The sequence below is a fragment of the Carcharhinus amblyrhynchos genome, chromosome 1 (genome assembly GCF_965287045.1).
Source record: "Carcharhinus amblyrhynchos chromosome 1, sCarAmb.v2.hapA, whole genome shotgun sequence".
Lineage (NCBI taxonomy): Eukaryota > Metazoa > Chordata > Chondrichthyes > Carcharhiniformes > Carcharhinidae > Carcharhinus > Carcharhinus amblyrhynchos.
Window position 1 is genome coordinate 171221759 of NC_137324.1, and position 20744 is coordinate 171242502.

Below are 20744 nucleotides of genomic sequence, written 5' to 3' on the forward strand. Positions count from 1 at the left end.
TGGTACCCCATGAGATACAGAGAAGATTTGAGGGGGTGATCTGATCAAGATGTTTAAAATGATCTGACAGTGTACATACAAGTTAGGAACAGGAGGAGGCCATTCAGTCCCTCAAGCCTGTTCCGCCATTCAATAAGGTCATGGCTGATCTGATCCATCAATGTAATTTTGCCATCTCAGTCATGTCTTTGGCCTTTAGACTCGGCTCTTCCAACACACTCATGGCAGGTCTCTCATACTTTATCCTCTGTAAACTTAATAGAATCATAGAATCTTACAGTGCAGCCACCACAACCCACCCAGATCCTATCCCCATCACCCCATGCATTTACCCTAGTCAGTCCCCAACATAAAGGGGAAATTTAGCATGGCCAATCCACCTAACCCGCACATCTTTGGACTGTGGGAGAAAACCAGAGCACCCAGAGGAAACCCACGCAGACATGGGGAGAATGTGCAAACGCCACACAGACAGTGACCCAAGCCAGGAATCTGACCCAGGTCTCTGGCACTGTGAAGCAGCAGTGCTAACCACTGTGGCACAGTGCTGCACCCGCATCCAAATCTTTGCTGCCATTACCAGGATCATCAGTGTGCAGGCACCCAGCTCCAGGTCTGTGTAGAAGGCCCACCTCTTCCACAGGAATAATGAATGACGTGGCACTTCTCTGTCCAAAGTCACTTAGACAATATATACTACTGTGTGCATGTCCCTCTCAACAGTGTGCAATAGTGCAGTGTGCTCCTATTTCTTATGTTCTTATAGTCACTTTGTCATCTGCTGTTTAATAAACTCTCTGTTCAAGAGAGTTTATTGCTGTGTTTAGATCACCAGTGTATCAGTCAGCACTGTATAAAAGTCTCATTTCCAGTGAGTAAAGAAGTGCTGATTAAATACCCAGTGATGTAACTGTTAATATTGCCAAGCCAGAACTTAGTGCAATTGCCCCATTTGGCATTTCTTATATGCCCTGGAGGTATAATAATCCTCGATGTGTGCAAAATCCCAAACCAACTGTGTGTGAAAATACCAGCTATGTGAAAGTTAACAGTGACTGAAAACCCTTGATTCGCTTGTACAAAAATCCTGAGGTTGCGTAAAAGCCCCGGTTGTCTTTATAAACATTACCTATGTGTCTAATGGCCCCTCTTGTATTTGAAAGTCTCAGCTGTACGTGTAATAGCCCCAGCTGTGAGTGTAAAAAGCCCCCAGCTGTATTTAATAGCCCCAGCTTTGAGTGTAAAAGCGCCCAGTTGTGAGCGTAAAAAGCCCCCAGCTGTGTTTAATAGCCCCGATTGTGAGTATAAAAAGCCCCAGCTGAGTCTAAAAGCTCCCAGCTATGAATCTAAAAGCTCCCAAATATGAGTCTAAAAGCCCCAGCTGTATTTAATAGCCCCAGCGGTGAGTGTAAAAGCCCCATGCTGGCAGACTGCAGTACTCACGTTGACACTGGCCCCAGGGGCGTCGGATCCATCCCCAGCAGCAGTCCATCCGAAGCCCGTAGCGGCACATTCCTCCCAACATAGCGCGGCGCTTGCGGACCCTGGACACAAAACAAAATCAGAATCTGGTCAGGAAGGAGAGAAGGAGAGGCACAGATACAGATACAGATCAAAAGATTGCAAGCAGTGATGTTAAGGGTGTGCAGGGTGCGGGTGCCTAGCTCCACCTGCACTAATTTTGCACCGTACGGGCAGCATGATGGCACAGTGGTTAGCACTGCTGCATCTCAGCTCCAGGGACCTGGGTTCTATTCCCGGCTTGGGTCACTGTCTGTGTGGAGTTTACACGTTCTCTCCGTGTCTGCACGGGTCACCTCCAAGTGCTCTGGTTTCCTCCCACAGTCCAGAGGTGTCCAGATTAGGTGGATTGGTTATGCTAAATTGCCTCTTAGTGTCCCGGGATGCATAGATTAGAGGGATTAGCAGGGTAAATATGTGGATTTACGGAAATAGGACCTGGGTGGGATTGAGGCTGAATGGTCTCCTTCTGCACTGAAGAGTTTCTATGATTTCGGAGGGGTGTGCGTGTGTGTGTGTGTGTGTTTTTTTGAGTGTGTGAGTGATGGGATACATTAGCAGAATCTATTCCCATTGGCAATACGGTCAGTAAAGGAAAGTAATTTTGATCTGACTTATTATTGTCGCATGTATTAGTATAGTGAAAAGCATTGTTTCTTGCGTGCTACACAGACAAAGCATACGTTTGTTGTGAATGAAAAGAGAGGGTGCAGAATTAGTGTTACAGTCATAGGTAGGGTGTAGAGAAAGATCAACTTAGGTCCATTCAAAAGTCTGATGGCAGCAGGGAAGAAGCTGTTCTTGAGTCGGATGATACATGAACCCAAGTAGGTGGAAAGGGGAGAGAAGTGAAGGTAATTAACGCAGTGAGTTGTTGTGATCTCGGATGCACTGCCTGAGATAATCTCAACCTCTGCTTAGAAAAGGAAATGTTGGGCGGGAATCTGGGGGTGGGGGAAAATCGGTGGGTGAGGAGGGAGTCTGCGAGGAATCTGGGGGGACCCTGGTGGGGAAAATCTGGGGGGATTCTGGTGCGGTAAATCTGGGAGATATTTGGGCAGAATGTGGGGGACCTGGGGGAATTTGGTGGGGGGAATCTGGGGGCAGAATCCAGGGGGAACATTTGAGAGTTACCTGGGGGTACACTGGTGGGGGAAACCTGAGGGGATTCTGGAGGGGGGGGGGAGAGAGAATCTGGGGGGGGAGGAGAGAATCTGGGGGGGGAGGAGAGAATCTGGGGGGGGAGGAGAGAATCTGGAGGGGGGGGGGAGAGAATCTGGAGGGGGGGAAATGGGGATGGAGAGTGTTATGGAACCCATGACGGTTGAATGGAGCTGAGATACAGATCAGTTTGAGACTTGGAGGGGCTGAATGGTCCATTCCCTAATTCCCTATGAATGGGAAGAGTCAGCATCGGGCCGAATGGCCTCTTGCAGTGCTGTGTGATGTTCAGGCACGGGTGTATTTTTTTTGGGGGGGTGGGGGGGAAGGAGATGGTGGTTGAATCAGAGACTGGGAGGAGACCACACTCCGCTCCCTGGCTCACTTGTTGTCCAAGTGGAACCGGCGCGCCCGGAGAAGCTGCGGGGCACACGGATAATGAACTGTTGCATTCCCCCTGGAACTGCAACATCGCACAAGCACCGGCTTGAAAAGCAAAAACGGGTGCCTGAGTGTCTGACAGCATTTAATCTCCGCCATCTGAGACTAGGCGCACGTTTCCCCGAGACAGCGAGTGAGATTTATCTTCCCTGGTTATTTTTTTAAAAAATGTTTAAAAAATGCTTTGAAATGAAATGAAACGCCATGGGACATTTCCTCAACATTCCACTGTCAAACATAGCAGGTGTTACACTGCATTAAACGGTGTATAATTTGATTTAATTTGGGTATAAAGTTCACAAAGAAAAAAAGACATTCTAATAAAAACAGAGGGTATAGTGAATTGATTTGATTTATATTTTTAGTCTCCCGTGTTACAGGGAATGTCTCTCTTGAGTTTCTCCCTCTTACCGGCTCCTGTCGCTTTCCTCTGCTGTGACACAGAAATAAAATGTGGACATGGCCAACAACTGGAGCAGCGAGCCCCTCATTGCAATCCCTCTCCGTCTCCCGATCCAGCGGCGGCACGGATTGCTGTCTGCTCCCCGGGGAAAGCCTCCCCTGTGCCGGCTTGCCTCTGTACACAGCAGGCTCGGTGCTCCAAGTGCCTGCTCTAACCCCCTCCAACTCCTTCGCAGCTCTCCCCACAAACCCACCCTCTTCTCCTGCTCCTGTAATCCGCTGGGTAAATTCCCGTTCTCTGGAGGACTGACCCCAACTTCAGTGTTCCTGCACTGGCTGCGGTGTCAGGGATCCGGTGCAGGGTGGATTCGGTACTGCCACTTTCCCCTCTCTCTCTGTCTCTGTGCTGGAGAGCAGATGTTGCAGTGGGAGGGTTCGCTTCCCCTCTGTCAAGGGCTCGGAGAGTTGCAGCAATGAGTGGGAGAGGTTTGACTTGCTCTGTCAGAAGTGGAGGGTTTGCAGAGCGTGAAGAAGGTGAACCACTCCCTCCTAACACACACACCCACCCACCACAGACTCACCCCCCCTGCAGCCACACCCCCCTCACAACAGCCCCCAAGCACAACACATATCCCCCCCCCACACACACACACACCCCTACAGACGCACCCCCCTATAGACACCACCCCCTCACAACAGCCCCCAAGCACAACACATACCACCCGCCCCCACACACACATACACCCCTACAGACACACACACCTACAGACACACTCCTCCTATAGACACCACCCCCTCACAACAGCCCCCACGCACAACACACATCCCCCACACAGACACACTCTCCAACACATCCCCGCCCTCCGCAAACTCACCCCCCTACAGACACACCCCCCCACAGACTCACCCACTTGACACACACTGCCCACAGACACACCCCCTCCAACACAACCCCCCCCACAAACACACCCACTGACACACACATGCCCCATACACACATCCCCCTAACCGCCCCCACACACACACCCCCTCCCCTCACACACACACCCCAAGCACACACCCTCTCCCCACATGCACACCCCACAGACACACCCCTCACACACCCATCCCCCCACAGTCACACTCTCACCCCCACACACAAACGTCCCACAGACACAGTCCCCCCCCCCCCCCCATACACGCACATGCCCTTACATACATACACCCACAACATACCCCTAATCTCACCCTCCCAACTACCCTGCCTCCTGACCTGACTGACCCACTGCTGCTGGCAGTCAGTGCTAACCTTTGTGATGAGAGAATGTTAAAAGAGACAAAATAAAGAGGAATGGAAGCAGAGCGAGTGACAGTGGGAAAAGGAGAGAACAGGATGGCAGGTGAAGAAAAATTCTGAGATAGAGGAAGAGAGATAGAATGAAGAGCAACATTGGGAAAGAGGGAGACAGTATGATTAAGAAGAAATAATGCGAGAAGAAGAATGAGACAAAGCGTAAGAGAGAAAGATGGTGAAAAAAGGAAAATGGGGAGAAATGGTAGATGTGAGAATGAAAGGGCAGGGGAAAAAACCGGACTGAACTGTTTTACAGACACGGAGGGCGGAATTCTCTCAAAAAAAATCCTGAGTGTCGAATTCGCAGGAAAACTGGAGTAATTCACATAGGTTTTTTCAGTGGGAGTTCAGAGAAGAATCTTCCACACACTCTGTGCCCTGCAGAGGCCACCAGCATGAATATTGTTCAGCTTCAGGGGTGGGGCCTATTCCCACTGGAGAGGCTGGAATCAGCGCACTGAGTGGGCCACTCCGCATGCGCTGATCTGTCAATGCCGAGATTGGGCCCAGCCCCAACCGCACCTCACCCACCCCAATCTCTCCACCGTCCCCCACTCCCAATTCCCTCCCCCCACAGTCAAATCCTCGCAGTCCCAAACACCCATCCTACAGTTCCAAACCCCTCCCCCCCCCCCCAGCAGGCTGAAGCCCCAGCTGCCCTGTCCATTGCTGAGCAGAGTGGCAGCGGGAGCTCCTACACCCCCACTGATTGCCTCTTAGGCCCTGCTTCCATCAGGCCCCAACCCCATTGGGCCCTGCCCCCTGGCACTACCCAATGCTTGGTGGGCAGTGCCAATGTGCCTGCCCAGTGGGCTGTGCCAAGGGTGCAGACTGGCACTATCAGGGTGCCAATGCCCAGGGGGCACCACACCCCCCCCCAGCCGCCTGACCATCAGGGGGGGCCCCGATTGCCCCCCATCATTCTAGTGGGGTAACGAAGCTAGCTCCCTGAAAGTGGGGAGCTACTGCAAATCCCATTGGAGTGAAACACTTCAGGCCTGGGCCCACTAATCTCATTTAAATTGGAGGGAAATGATTATTTAAATCATTTCTGCATTTCCCCACCAATTTCAGGTGCAGAGCAGACACCGCCGGAAATCCGGAGCTGGGAGACACAAGCAGGGTGCGAACGCTTGTGCAAACACCACAAATCTGCCACCACGGGTTCCCCCGACACGCTGTTGTCAAAAATTAGCACAGCGGGATGGGTAAATCACAGCCTAAGTTACTGCATTCACATTGTGAAGTGTGTCTGGTTTGCAATGAGTGAGCTGGAGGCTTCACTCCACGGAAAGGGTTGCAAACCAATCCAGACGATATTCGGGCTCCTCATACCCCACTTCCTGGCGCAGGCGGGTAGACTCACGGGCACTCTGACCCCGATTCACCTGTCGAATGGGCCAGACAGTGACAGTCATGGTAAATAGTAACCCAGTGACACTGAAGTGTGTTTAACTGCTGGGACAGCCGGGTGTTAGGCTGGTGTCGTGTGACCAGTGTATTGCTCAGGGCGGAGAGAGAGGGGTGGCTCCTCCAGCTCTGCATTGCTTAGGTGTTGCTGTTAAAATACACAGCAGCTTAAACAGCCCCGAGGGCTGCAGTTGTCACATCCGTATTTTAAACAGTGTTTACACATACTCTGCTGAAGGCCAAGCCCGTGTGGGAACATGCCAAGCAAAATGTTATGGGCTCAGTTTAAAGCTTTAAAGTTTATTTATTAGTGTCACAAGTAGGCTTAACATTACCACTGCAATGAAGTTACTGTGAAAATCCCCTAGTCGCCACACTCCGGCGCCTGTTCAGGTACACTGAGGGAGAATTTAGCACGGCCAATGCATCTAACCAGTACATCTTTCAAACTGTGGGAGGAAACCGGAACACCCAAAGGAAACCCATGCAGATATGGGAAGAATGTGCAGACTTTGCACAGTTACCCAAGCCAGGAATTGAATCCGGGTCCCTAGTGACGTGAGGCAGCAGCGCTAACTACTATGCTACCCTAAAATTCCAGTGGCAAACTTGCTCTTCCCGTGCACCTGAGCTTCTAATTAGATACACATAGTGACTGGAGGTGGTGTGCCTTATGGGTAATGATATACCTTTGTAATGCCAGGTTACACACCAGAATTTGTATAGTTTACCCTCTGTACACCTCTATTGGCTTGTACTAGTCAACCTATTCATCTCATCATTCAGTCGCAAGGTGCAAGTCGGATTCATTACAAGAATTAAAGGAAGCCAGCAATGCTTAAATTATACAGGGAAGTCATGTCAGAGTTGTATAGGACTTTGATGAGACCACAGCTAGAGTACTGTGTGCAGCTCTGGTGGCCACATTATCGGAAAAATGTGATTGCACCAGAGGGGGTGCAGAGGAGATTCATCAAGATGCTGCCTGGGATGGAACATTTAAGTTATGAAGAGAGGTTGGGTAGGTTTGGGTTGTTTTCGTTGGAGCAGAGAAGACTGACCGGCGACCTGATTGAGGTGTGCAAGATTATGAGGGACATGGACAGAGTGGATAGGGAGCAGCTGTTCCCCTTAGTTGAAGGGGAATATAGGTTCAAGGTAAGGCGTAAGGAAAAATGTTTTTGCCCAGAGGGTGGTGATGGTCTGGAATGCACTGCCTAGGAGGGTGGTAGAGGCGGTTGCCTCACATGCTTCAAAAAGTACCGGGATGAGCACTTGGCACATCATAACATTCAGGGCTTTGGCCAAGTGCTGGTAAATGGGATTAGGAGGGAGTTCAGATGTGTCGGTGCAGACTCGATGGGCCAAAGGGCCTCTTCTGCACTGTCTGATTCTATGAATCTAACAATCAAGATGTAGAGGAATAGAGTATTTTCAGAAAATTTAAGGAGATGTTTGCAATAAGACATCTCCACTGTCTAGGAATATAATTTTTTGATGGAGAGGGGGTGCATGGAGCACTCCACCTCAATAGTTAGGAAACAGCAAATTCTGTCTGTTGGAGAGAAATTTTAAGCTAATTGGCAGTCCAGCACTGTACACATGGGATTCAATTAAGTACAGTAGGCTAGCTATACATAGAGCTTGCTTTCATGAAAACAGATGGTCTTATTCATGGTATGCAAAGTGCTGATAGCAATGCAACAGGCACACTGCATGTGTTCTTATAACAGTTGTTAGTTCGTGATGAAATAGATCATATCTTACTTGGTTTCCAACCCCGTACTTCTGGTGTACAGATCACTGTGCGCCATGGGTAGCATGAATTTAGAAAGATCCACTTCTTGGTGTGTAAAAGCCACCAAGTCTCGGCCAATTGTCCTGAGTATTCCCAAGGAGGGCGTAGTGAGGAGGCAAATACAAGGATTCCTTTGCCTGAATCCTATCAATTACCCAAGTGTTTGTAATTGGAGAGGGCATTGGGCGACAACAAGACTCGAGGGTCTAGATTGGGGGGGGGGCGGGGGTGGGGGGTGGGGGGGGGGGCGGTGGTGGTGGTGGTGGTGGGGGGAGGGGGGGTGCGGGGTGGTGGTGAATCAGCTGTGATTATGCCAAAGTCAAATAGTTCACTGCTGTTCAGGCCCAAGAGGGAAGAATGGGCCCTGGGAGAAACTACTAGAATCATAGAATCTCCACAGTGCAGAAGGAGGCCATTTGGCCCATCCAGTCTGCACTGACCCTTCGACAGATTATCTTTCTCAGGATCATTCCCCAACCCTATTTCCCATAACCCCATGCATTTACCCCACTGATCCCTTGACTTACACATTTTGGGGCAAAAAGGGCCAATTTCACATGGCCGATCAATCTAATCTGCACATCTTTGGGCTATAGGAGGAAACTGAGTTTATTTGGCAGTACTAGCTTTCGAAGTGTTAGGCTCCTTCATCAGGTGAGTGAGGACTTGTGTTCTGAATAGATTTCCAGGTCAGGATGGTGAGTGGCTTGGAGGGGAAACCGCAGGTGGTGGTGTTCCCAGGTATCTACTGTCCTTGACCTTCTGAATGGAAGTGGTTGTGGGTTTGGTAGGTGCTGTCTAAGGATCTTTGGTGAAGACAGTTAGGACTAAGCACTCAGTCCGAGGGGTCTCACTCTGTTAGTAGCCCCTCAGTGTACATTGACTGAAAGACCTGACACAGTGGCCTTTCTCCATCGTACCTTAGCGCAGCTGCTACAAGTTTGAGTGCACTCCCCAGCACGTAGTCCTGGGGTTTGGAATGTGCCAGTCTGCAACACTTGGTCGAGGAAAATTCTTTGCACTGGAAGATCAGTAAATTTCAGGCAGAACAAATCGCATCTTTCACTGATGTGATGATCTTTCAGTAGCAGTTGATGTTCGTCTCAGTGCATATCCCTGGAACCTGGGAGAGGTAGAACCTCGGTACGTAGTGCCCTTGGTGTTTGCTTACCGAAGACCTACGCACAGCTTGATGCAGCCAAACGCAGAGGTGTGCATCAGATAAGGGCAAAGTTGGGGACTTTTCTCCCTCCTTATCTGGAAATTTGTAGATGGCCCTTTGGACATGATTCATCTTTGATCTCCTGGTGAATATGAAGATGGTTTGGGTGATTGCTGCAGCACAGGACCCAGGTACGAGCCAGACCTGTGCCACGTACAGCAACATCGAGAGCATCTCACACTTGATGACCAGGTTCTTACCCACAATGGGGAGGCAGCATCGCTCTCACATGCCCAGTTTTTGTCTAATCTTGGCAATACATTCCTTCCAGTTTTCACATGTCCCAGCTACTCTGAACCATATCCCCAGCACCTTCAGGTAATCTGAACTGATGGCGAAGGATTTAATTTTTGATTTGATTTGATTTATTACTATCACATATATTGGGATTCTGTGAGAAGTGTTGTTTCTTGTGCGCTACGCAGACAAAACATACTGTTCATAGAGTACATAGGGGAGAAGGAAAGGAGAGGGTGCAGAATATAGAGTTACAGTCACAGCTAGGGTGAACAGAAATATAAATAATGGGGTGAATTTTCCCATTCCACCCACAATGGGAATTGGATGGGGCGAGGGGTAGATCATTGAAAGGTCTGTTGACCTCGGGCGAGCTTTTCCAGTTTTGAGATGAGGGTGTTTGGAAAATCCCACCTAAAGGTCCATCCAAAAGTCTGATGGCAGCAGGGAAGATGCTGTTCTTGAGTTGGCTGTTACATGTTCTCAGACTTTTGCCTCTTTTTCCCAGTGGAAGAAGGTGGAAGAGAGAATGTCCAGGTTGCACGGGGTCTTTGATTATCTTGGCTGCTTTTCCAAGGCAGCGGGAAGTGTAGATGGAGTCAGTGGATGGGAGGCTGGTTTGTGTGATGGACTGGGCTATGTTCACAACCCCCTTTGCAGTTTCTTGTGATCCATTCCTCCACCATTGGCATCTGGGAATTCCACATCAGCACCTTCCGCTCCTCGACTTAATCAGGGGAGGCTGTGCTCTCCCACAATTAAGAAGCTCGGCCACCATTGGCCCATCATGACTGGCTTCAAATATTTAGCCCCAGACATCAACATCACTATCTGATTCCTAGCTATGCATATGAATCTTATCTTCTTCTAGTCTTCAACATGTAGAATCAAAGTGAAGGCCCATTACTGCTCATATTTCTCAACATAGAGTGGTATTCGAACCAGTTAGTTAACTAATTTCTTTAGCTCAGATCGAAAATCATGGAAACAGTGCTGACCATTTCTAGGTGAAGCTCTGCGCTGGGAACACTAAATGTAAGAATCTACCTCCAGGTTTCAAGCTGTGGAAACAAAGATTGACTGAATCGGCAGAGTTCTAGCCAATAGACAGAAACGCTAGCTAGCATTTTAATAGTTAAATTGGTCACGTTCTTGATTTGGCCGCGCAAAGCAAATATATTCTTCTCATTACAGTCACAACTGACCTATCACTGAGCTCTGATTCCTTTTAGCTTGTTTCATTTAGCAGAAAAAAAAATTCTCATTGCTAATTCTTGTTACTTCCTGGCATATTTTTAATTTGTGGAAATTCACCATCGCCAAGTCCATTGCACACTCCGGATGCGATCTTACCGGCCGTTCACACTGCATTCCCACTTCAGCAAGGTTGGAGAATTGGGCCAGCAGCCAAATCTTCATTCACTGCAGCGGGATGAGAAAATTCTGCAGGCGCAAACAGTGATAAGATTCCGGCCTCCATCGAATTTTATATTGCTCGGGTGGGTGTGCGCCTCAACCCCGGAAGCACGTAAAATTGCATGAGAAGACGTCAGGCACATGTTCCGATGTCTTTGTGCCCTTGTGCAATATTTCAGTTGGCAGACATGGGCGCAAGTTGGAAGTATAATTAAACAGCAATTGACCAAGATTTTATCATTGCCCGTCTGTCTTTACCATTGTTGGTGGGCCAATTTACCAGGCTGCTTTTATGTTTTAGCTGCAACCTCGATCCAAGACGGATGAAAGTCAATGCTCAAATAAAATTAACAAATGTATCTGGGGACTAAGATTTGTGTAAGATTGTGTCCCTGAAACAGCTCTGCGAAGGCCATCCCTGAGGGAGCACACTGGAAGTCGTGGCTCCCACGCCGAGAGCGCCGGCCTGCACGCCGGAAGTGCTGGCCCGCACGCTGGTCCACGCACTGCCTTTTCTCAGTACCTGTCCTCCCTGGCCTTTCACAGAGCACCTTCCATATTGGATGGCCATTAACTAGCTGGCCAGCGCATAATCATGGAGTTTCATATCCACTTCCACCCGCACCATCTTCGAATACATCCTAAACATAAAATTCAGGCCCATCACTAACGCTCTAGTTCCCCTCCGCTGCATCTATAACCGCAGCATTCATTCAGAAGGGAAGTCGATCCAGCTTGATTTTGTATGGGCAAAAGCCATGGAAAATCCAAATTAAAAACAAATTAGTAACTAGGTTTGTTGTCACAAATCTATACAACACCATAACATCTGTGATAGATTACACTGGTGATATCCATAGTATTATATACCTAGCAGCATCTTATACTTCAAGGCAAGTATAATAGACAACAAGGAGTTCTCACTTACTGTGACACGTGTAAATGACCTGTCCTTTTTAGAGTCAACATTGTGAAGATCCAGATTTACATCACATCCCGTAAATGCATATGAACATAACTCTTTGACAGGTTGAACTGCCCTTTTCTACCTCTTGAACTTTCACGCTCTTTTGTTGATTGATGACAAGAATTTGCAAGGTGACTAGCAAAAAGAAAATGTGACAGGAAGATAAGAGAAGTACTGTGCGATATGCTTTTTCCAAGAAAATTAGATTAACCCAATTCCATTTCCAAAGTACGTTCCCAAGTTCCCAATGGCTGGCCACTCCTACTCTGTAGGATTCCCATTGGGATGGATTTTCCAGCTGCATTTCCCCCAAAACCGGAAAATCCCACCTGAGGCCAATGGGCCTTTCCATGGTCCACCCCTTGCCCACTTCGATTCCCGTGGCGGACAGGATGGGAAAATTCATCCCTTTGCATTTTGGAACAGCCTTTGTAGAATTTGGAAAGAAGAACTTGCATTTATAAAGCTGACCTCAGTACCACCAGAGCACTTTATAGCCAACCATTTACTTCTTGATGTAGTTACTCTTTAAGTGTATGAAGCATGGCAGCAAATTTGTGCACAGCATGCAACATCGTCAGAATGACCAGATCATTTTTTTTGAGATGCTGACTGAGGTGTAAATATTGGACAGGGAGAGCATCCCTACTCTTCTTTGAAATAGTGCTGTGGTTCATCTCCCTTCTAAGGCAAACAGGGCCGTGATTTTATATTTCAGCCTGTAACAGTGCAGCATGCCCTCGGTACTCCACTTGAGTATCAACGGGGATTTGGTGCTGAAGCACAGGAGAAGGACTTGAGCCCATGACCTTCAGGCCAACACCTACATTTCGAAAAACTAACAGAGCAAATGATACCAAGGAGCATGCTGTGTTTGAGCCCCAAACCTTACAAGTGCCGCTTGTGGAGTTCATATGCCTTTTGCAGTGGCAGACACGAAGGCACTTCAAGTAAAGTGCTGTTTCTAAATGATCTCACATTAGTTCTAATGTTTCAGCTCAGGAATTTTTGTCAAAATACCAAATGTCTGGAATATATATAGAATAATAGATACCTGACACTTTTGTTAAGATTATAATTCAATCAATGGCTTCAGACAGTAATACATGAACAGTTTATGAGTGTCATCTGATCCCCAGCATTGAATGACAAGCTTTAGCTCATTACCAAGTATTTATTTGGTCTAATATGCACAATACATTAAAAATCTTTGCACTTGCCATCAACCTTTCCCACTATATATGCAGTGTTAAGGGAAACAAGTGGGCTAGTGAGACTATTTGGAATAGTTCCTTCAAAAGTACCAATAAAGGCATGCTGTGTCTCCTTCTGTGCTTTAAGATTTCTTAAATTTCCATGCCCACATTTATAATGTAAACTAGTTTGAATCTATTAATAAGGATGTTATAGTTAGGAGAACTTAGAACATCTCAATGCAATCAGACAGAGTCAACATAGTGTTGTAAGAAGGGAAATCATGTTTGATGGATTTATTAGAGTTCTTTGAGGAAATAACAAGCAACTTGGATAAAAGGCCAACCTGTAGTTGTGCTGTTCTTAGATTTCCAGAGGCATTTGACAAAGTGCCACATCAAAGGTTATTACACAAAATAGAAACTCAGGGGTAGGGGGGAAGGGGTAACATATTAGCATGGATAGCTAGCAGTATTCATTAGCTAACAGAAAACAGTGAGTAGGGGTAAATGGGTATTTTTGGGTTGGCAAGTTGTAAAGAGTGGTGTACACAGGGATCAATGCTGTGGCCTTGACTATTTACAGTCTATGTTAATGACTTGGATGACAGGATCAAATGTACAGTTTCTAAATTTGCTGATGCAACGAAGATAAGTAGGAAAGTAAGTTGTAAAGAGGACACTAGTCTGCAAAAGGATATATAAATAGGCTGCGAGTGGGCAAAAATTTAAAGCTTAATGTGGGAAAATGTGAACTTTTCCATTTTGGCTGGAATCACAGATTCAATGAATCTCTACAGTGCAGAAGGAGGCCATTCAGCCCATTGAGACTGCACCAACTCTCCAACAGTGCATCTTACCCAGGCCCATACACCACCCTGTCCCTGTAATCCCATATATTTACCCTACTAATCCCCCTAACTTACACATCTTTGGACACAATGAAGCAATTTAACACGGCCAATCTTCCTAACCCGCACATCTTTGGACTGTGGGAGGAAACTGGAGCACTCAGAGTGCCCCAGGGATCTGTTCTAGGACCCTTGCTGTTTGTCATTTTCATAAATGACCTGGATGAGGAAGTGGAGGGATGGGTAAGTAAGTTCGCTGATGACACGAAGGTCGGTGGTGTTGTGGATGGTCTGGAAGGATGTCAAAAGTTGCAGCAGGACATAAATAGGACGCAGGACTGGGCGGAGAAGTGGCAGATGGACTTCAACGCGGATAAATGTGTAGTCGTCCATTTTGGCAGAACCAACGGGATGAACGAGTACACTATCAAGGGCAGGAGTCTTAGTAGTGTTGAAGAGCAGAAGGATCTTGGGGTCCGGGTCCACAGGACTCTTAAATCAGCCTCGCAGGTGGAGGAGGTGGTCAAGAAGGCGTATGGTGTACTGGCCTTCATTAATCGAGGGATTGAGTTTAGGAGTCGGGAGGTAATGCTGCAACTTTATAAGACCCTTGTCAGGCCTCATTTGGAGTACTATGCGCAGTTCTGGTCGCCTCACTATAGGAAAGACGTAGAAGCTATTGAAAGGGTACAGAGGAGATTTACAAGGATGTTGCCTGGACTGGGAGGCATGCCTTATGAAGTTAGGTTGAGGGAGCTGGGTCTCTTTTCCCTGGAGAGGCGTAGGTTGAGAGGCGACCTGATAGAGGTTTATAAAATGTTGAGAGGAATAGATAGGGTGGATTCTCAGAGGCTATTTCCCCGGGTTGAAATGGTCGCTACGAGAGGACACAGATTTAAGGTGCGGGGAGGAAAGTACAGAAGTGATGTTACGGGTAAGTTTTTCACTCAGAGGGTGGCGAGTGAATGGAATCGGCTGCCGTCAGTGGTGGTGGAGGCGAACTCGCTGGGGTCTTTTAAAAGACTTCTGGATGAGTATATGGGGTTTTATGGGATTGGGGGTTATAGATAGGTCTATAGATTGGTAGGTGTTGATGTGATCGGCGCAACTCGTGGGCCGAAGGGCCTGTTTGTGCTGTAGTGTTCTATGTTCTATGTTCTATGTTCAGAGGAAGCCCATGCAGACACAGGAAGAATGTGCAAACTCCATACAGTCACCAAAGGCTGTGACTGAACCCGGATCCCTGATGCTGTGAGGCAGCAGTACCAACCACTGTGCCACCATGGAAGAATGAAAAATAGCTGCATTTATTTAAACAGGGACAGTTTGCAGAACTCTGAGCTACAGAGTGACCTGGGTGTCCTTGTACGTGAATCACAAAAAGTTAATGATCACAGCAAGTATTTAGGAAGGCAAATTGAATATTATTGTGCATTGCCATGAAAAAGGAATATAAAAGTAGGGATACTTTGCTACACTCGGGTGAGATCGTGTCTAAAATAGAGTGAACAGTTTTAGCCTCTTTATTTTTAGAAATAAATAAGAAATAAGTAGTTCAGAGAAGGTTTACTCGACTGGAAATTATCCTATGAAGAAAGGTTGGAAAGGTAGGGCCTGTATTCATTGGATTTTAGAAGAACAAGAGGTGATTTTATTAATGAGGAGACTCAAAAGGGTGGATGCTGAAAGAATGTTTCCCCTTGAAGGACAGGCGAGAATGAGAGGGCGCAGTTTAAAAATAAGGGATCTCTCAATTAAGACAGAGACGAGGGGAAATTTTTTTCTGAGAGTTGTGGAACTTCCTTCTCTAGAGAGCAGTGGAAGACAAGTTTTTGAATATTTTTAAGGCTGAATTAAATAGATTTTTGATTGACAAGGGAATCAAATGGGAGAAAAGGTAGGAAGGAAGGTGGAGTTAAGGGCACAATCACATTAGTCACGATCTTATTAAACAGTGGAATAGGCTCGAGGGGCCGAATGGCCTACTACTGCTCCTAATTTCTCTGTTCTTAAGTTCGATGATCTGTTCATGCTGTAATAACAACCTCTCACGAGTAGAGGCTTTGCAACACATCTAATGTTGCTACAGCATGGCAAGTTTACATAGGCAATTCCATTTTAAATGTGGACATAGCAATTTATAATGGAAATGTGAAAGTGAATGCAGAATATAAGCTTTTAAAATAGGACAGAATTACAGCAACAAAGTTCAATTAACCATACCCAATGATCCTGTTGCACCTAAAAAAAAGTCTATAATTGGTTTTGGCTACATGCGTGCAAGACTTGAGTACTTGAAGTAAATGGCATAACAAGATCAGCCCTGTGATATTTCTTTAAGTAAGATATACCACTCACAAGCCATGAAATGCAAACGATAGCCTTATAATGTATAACAAAGAGCAATATCATACCGCTGCATTTATCAAATCTCAATATTATTTTAGCTGTTTAAATGGCCTGTATAATATCAATTCTATTTATTTCACTATTTGACTGCACTGTTGCTCTTGAGAGTCATGCCAGCCAAATAATGAAGCGACAATTAATAAATATAATCAAAGGTTAATAATGCTACTGTTGTATATTAATCATTATAAAGAACAAATGCACACTGGTGTGTGTGTTCCAAGATAATAACATAACACAGCTTGAAGTTCATGACACCAACCTAGTTTTGACTTGATTTATTGTTGCCACATGTATTAGTATGTTTTGGCTGTATAGCACGCAAGAAACGATACTTTTCACTGTATGTTAATATATGTAACAATCAAATCTATAAATCAAATCTATAAATCATACCATTCATAGAGAAGGAAAAGAGAGTGCAGAGTGTAGTATAACAGTCATAGCTAGGGTGTAGAGAAAGTTTAACTTAGTGCGATGTAGGTCCATTCAAAAGTCTGATGGCAGCAGGGAAGAAGCTGTTCTTGAGTCTGTTGGTACGTAATCTCAGACTTTTGTATCTTTTTCCTGACGGAAATAGGCAGAAGAGAATATGTCTAGGACGTGTGGCGTCCTTAATTATGCTGGCTGCTTTTCTCAGGCAGCAAGAATTGTAGACAGAGTCAGTGGATGAACATAAGAACATAAGAAATAGGAGCAGGAGCAGGCCATCTAGCCCTTCGAGCCTGCCCCGCCATTCAATAAGATCATGGCTGATCTGTCGTGGCTCAGTTCCACATTCCCGCCCTCTCCCCATAACCCTTAATCCCCTCGCTTATCAAAAACCCATCAACCCACGTCTTAAAAATATTTAGCTAGGCAGCCTCCACCACTTCAACGGGCAGAGAATTCCAGAGATTCACCACCCTTTGAGTGAAGAAGTTCCTCCTCAACTCCGTTCTAAACCGCACCCCCCTTTATCTTGAGGCTGTGCCCCCTAGTCCTACTGTCCTTTGAGTGGGAAGAGTCTCTCCACCTCTATCCTATCCATCCCATTCATCATCTGGGAGGCTGGTTTGCGTGATGGACTGGGCTACATCCTTCGTAGTTTTTTATGATCTTGGGCAGAGCAGAAGCCGTATCAAGCTGCGATACAACCAGTAAGAATGCTTTCTATGGTGCATCTGTTAAAGGTAGTGAGAGTTGTAGCAGACATGCCAAATTTTCTTAGTCTCCTGAGAAAGTAGAGGCATTGGTGGGCTTTATTGTTGGCATGGGGGGACCAGGACAGATTGTTAGTGATCTGGACACCTAAAAACTTGAAGCTTTCGACATTTCTACTTTGCCTCCGTTGACATTGACAGGCTCACAATCGCCATCATGCTTCCTGAAGTCAACGGCAATCTCCTTCATTTTGTTGACATTGAGGGAGAGATTATTATCGTTGTTTTGGTGCAATTGTCATCACGGCTGCTGGTGGCACTCTTGGCTCTGAGACAGAAGATGGTGGGTGGCCTCAATCCAGGTTGGCACTCCCGTTCAGTACCAAATCAGCGCTGCATTGTTGTGGATGCAAGTCTTTACACGAGGCATTTCACTGAGGCTGCACCAGCTGCTCAGTTGGTTCAGATAGACATGAAAAGCCCTGTTGCACCATTTGAAGAACAACTGTATTTCCTTGTGTGTGTGGCCAATACTCCTCTCCAATCGTGATCAACAGATTAATCGGTCATTCACTGCATTGTTTTCATGGGATCTTGTTGTGTGTAAAATGGCAGCCTAATTTGCTAATACAGCAGTTATTACATTTCAGAATAATTCGTTGTATACATAGTGTTGAGCAATGAACTAAGTGTGTATGTGAACTTGCATTTTTACCTACTTCCTGTCCACATTTTCCATTACAAATGCACATGGCCTACTTTGTAATGGAAGCTGTCTATATAAAAATGTCATGCTGGAATTACACCTTGATTAATTATTGTCACATCTATTGGGGTACAGTGAAAAGTATTGTTTCTTGTGTCCTACACAGACAAAATATACCGTACATAAAGTACATTGGGGAGAAGAAAAGAAGATGCTGCAGAATATAGTGTTACAGTCATAGCTAGTAAATAGAGAAAGATCAACCTAATATAAGGTAGGTCCATTAAAATGTCTGATGGCAGCAGGGAAGAAGCTGTTCATGAATCGATTGCTACGTGATCTCAGACTTTTGTGTCATGTTCCTGACGCAAGAAGGTGGAAGAGAATATGTCTGAGATGATTGGGGTCCTTAATTATGCTGGCTGCTTTTCCGAGGCAGCAGGAAGTGTAGACAGAATCAATGGGTGGAAGGCTGGTTTGCATGATGGACTGGGCTTCATTCATGATCCTTTGTGGTTTGTTGCGATCCTGGACAGAGAAGGAGCCATAACTAGCTGTGATACGATCAGAAAGAATGCTCTCTATAATTCATACGTAAAAACTGGCGAGAGTCGTAGCAGACATGCCAAATTTCCTTAGGCTTCTAAGAAAGTAGAGGTGTTGATGGGCTTTATTTACTATACCATAGGCATGGGGAGACCAGGACAGGTTGGTATGTGACCTCACACCTTTGTATCCTTTTCCTGATGGAAGAAGGTAGAAGAGAGTACATCTTCCAGTGGTAGGACAGGCAGGAGATTGAAATTGCAGATTGACCAGTTTACAGTTTCCACGATAAATGTGGACACAGAAATTCATAATGGGAGTATAAAAATATAGACAGAATGTACAATTTTAAAATTGGGGCTGAATTACGTTTGTACAACTTGGTCCAGTTATCCCCCTCCCTTTACTCTTCTGCACCTCACCTGAAGATTAGGTTGAGGCTTGCCCGTCCTTCTGCAATGCAAGGGGACATCAAACAGCAATACTAAGACTTGCCAAGCATGTTACTTCTCTTTACCTGTCGAATTAAAGTTTCCAGAGCCACACTGCATTAGAACATTGAACCCCACATGTTGCACACAAGAATCTTTCACTATTATCCATAAATGCCAGCATCATGTAAACATTTTTAATTTACTGATGTACAGAAAATATTTATCATTGCTTTGCAAGTAAGTTGAGATCAGGACCTAGCGCTTCCTGACGTAACCTGAACTCTTTATTGGTCGTTTACCTTGAACCACTCCCGATGCTACATCACCAAGTTTACTCTAAACATCATCAGGTCATACACCGATCATGTGTAGGGAAGATGCACAATAAAGAGACATAGACAGAATGGATAAGGAGCAGCTGTTCCCCTTAGTTGAAGGGTCAGCCACAAGGGGGACATAAGTTCAAGATGAAAGGCAGGAGGTTTAGGGGGGATGTGAGGAAAAATTGTTTTACCCAGAGGGTGGTGATGGTCTGGAATGCACTGTCTGGAAGGGTAACAGAGGCAGGTTGCTTCACAGCCTTTAAAAAGTACCTGGGTGAGCACTTGGCACATTATAACCTTCAAGGCTATGGGCCACGTGCTCATTGATAGGATTAGGTGGAAGGTCAGGTGTTTTTGGTGTGGACTCAATGGGCCGAAGGGCCTCTTCTGCATTGTATGATTCTACAACTCTAAAGAACAATAGCTTAGAAATCTGTGTCACCGCATAAACTGGAGTAATTGGATTGTTAAAGCAAAACTTGAAGGCTTTCACTGATCTACCTTAAGTCTGAGCTGTATATAGAACTTGCAGTGCACTGCGCTCATACACATGAGACAGTTTGTCAAAATCTCAGGAACAATCACAAATCAAAAACCAAATGGCGCCAAAGCACAAATATAGTTAAGTTGAATCAGTAAATATTTAGTGAGCAATCTGAACTAAATCCCTTTAATCAGACATTCCCTAGATGATTAGCAATAACTGAAATCTGGCATGATGAATAAAGCAAGTCTTGATAACCAAAAGAAAAAATCAATAGTTGGCACAGAAATTCAAACAGATTAGATACAGAAAGCTGATTTACTCAAAGATGCATTCTTACCTTACAGTTTAAGAGGAGGAAGGGAGTCTTTTAAAAGATCCGAGGGGCTTTTTCCTATCATTTCAACGAGTGACGATAACATCTCTGGAGACTGGACTGAGACTACCATCAAGTGGCTCTTCAGAAATTCTGGATGCAGACATCTTTGCTATGAACAAAACTGAAAAAGGATGTACCCTAGGGAATGAAGTGACCTTGTATTAACTAGCTTGGTTTGTGCTATTCTTTGCTCATTACGAGTACAGCCCGAGTCACAAGTTCACAAAGTTATACGAATACTGACTGACTACATCACTTAAGGAGAATGAAAGAGTAATAAGGCGTGAACAATTAAAGCTTGGGTTGAGTTACGTTATTTTCAGCTAATGCTGCTCCATGATATTATGTCCATTACAGCACGGAGTGTCC

At 45.9% G+C, this 20744-nt stretch overlaps 1 protein-coding gene across 4 annotated transcripts in view; it reads right to left on the reverse strand.

The window, feature by feature from the left end:
- Positions 1–20744, reverse strand: part of npnta (nephronectin a) — an 83583-nt gene extending 62839 nt beyond the window's left edge. The window contains exons 1-3 of one of the 4 annotated variants that reach the window (XM_080195414.1): positions 20620–20744; positions 20337–20513; positions 1444–1544 (exon numbers count right to left, since the gene is read on the reverse strand). In XM_080195414.1, the coding sequence (XP_080051540.1) occupies positions 1444–1525 (82 nt within the window). In that variant the 5' untranslated portion in view covers positions 1526–1544; positions 20337–20513; positions 20620–20744. Of the gene's footprint in view, positions 1–1443; positions 1545–3534; positions 4080–20336 lie in introns of those variants that run through there. The other 3 variants (XM_080195405.1, XM_080195387.1, XM_080195396.1) reach the window with 3 other exon arrangements.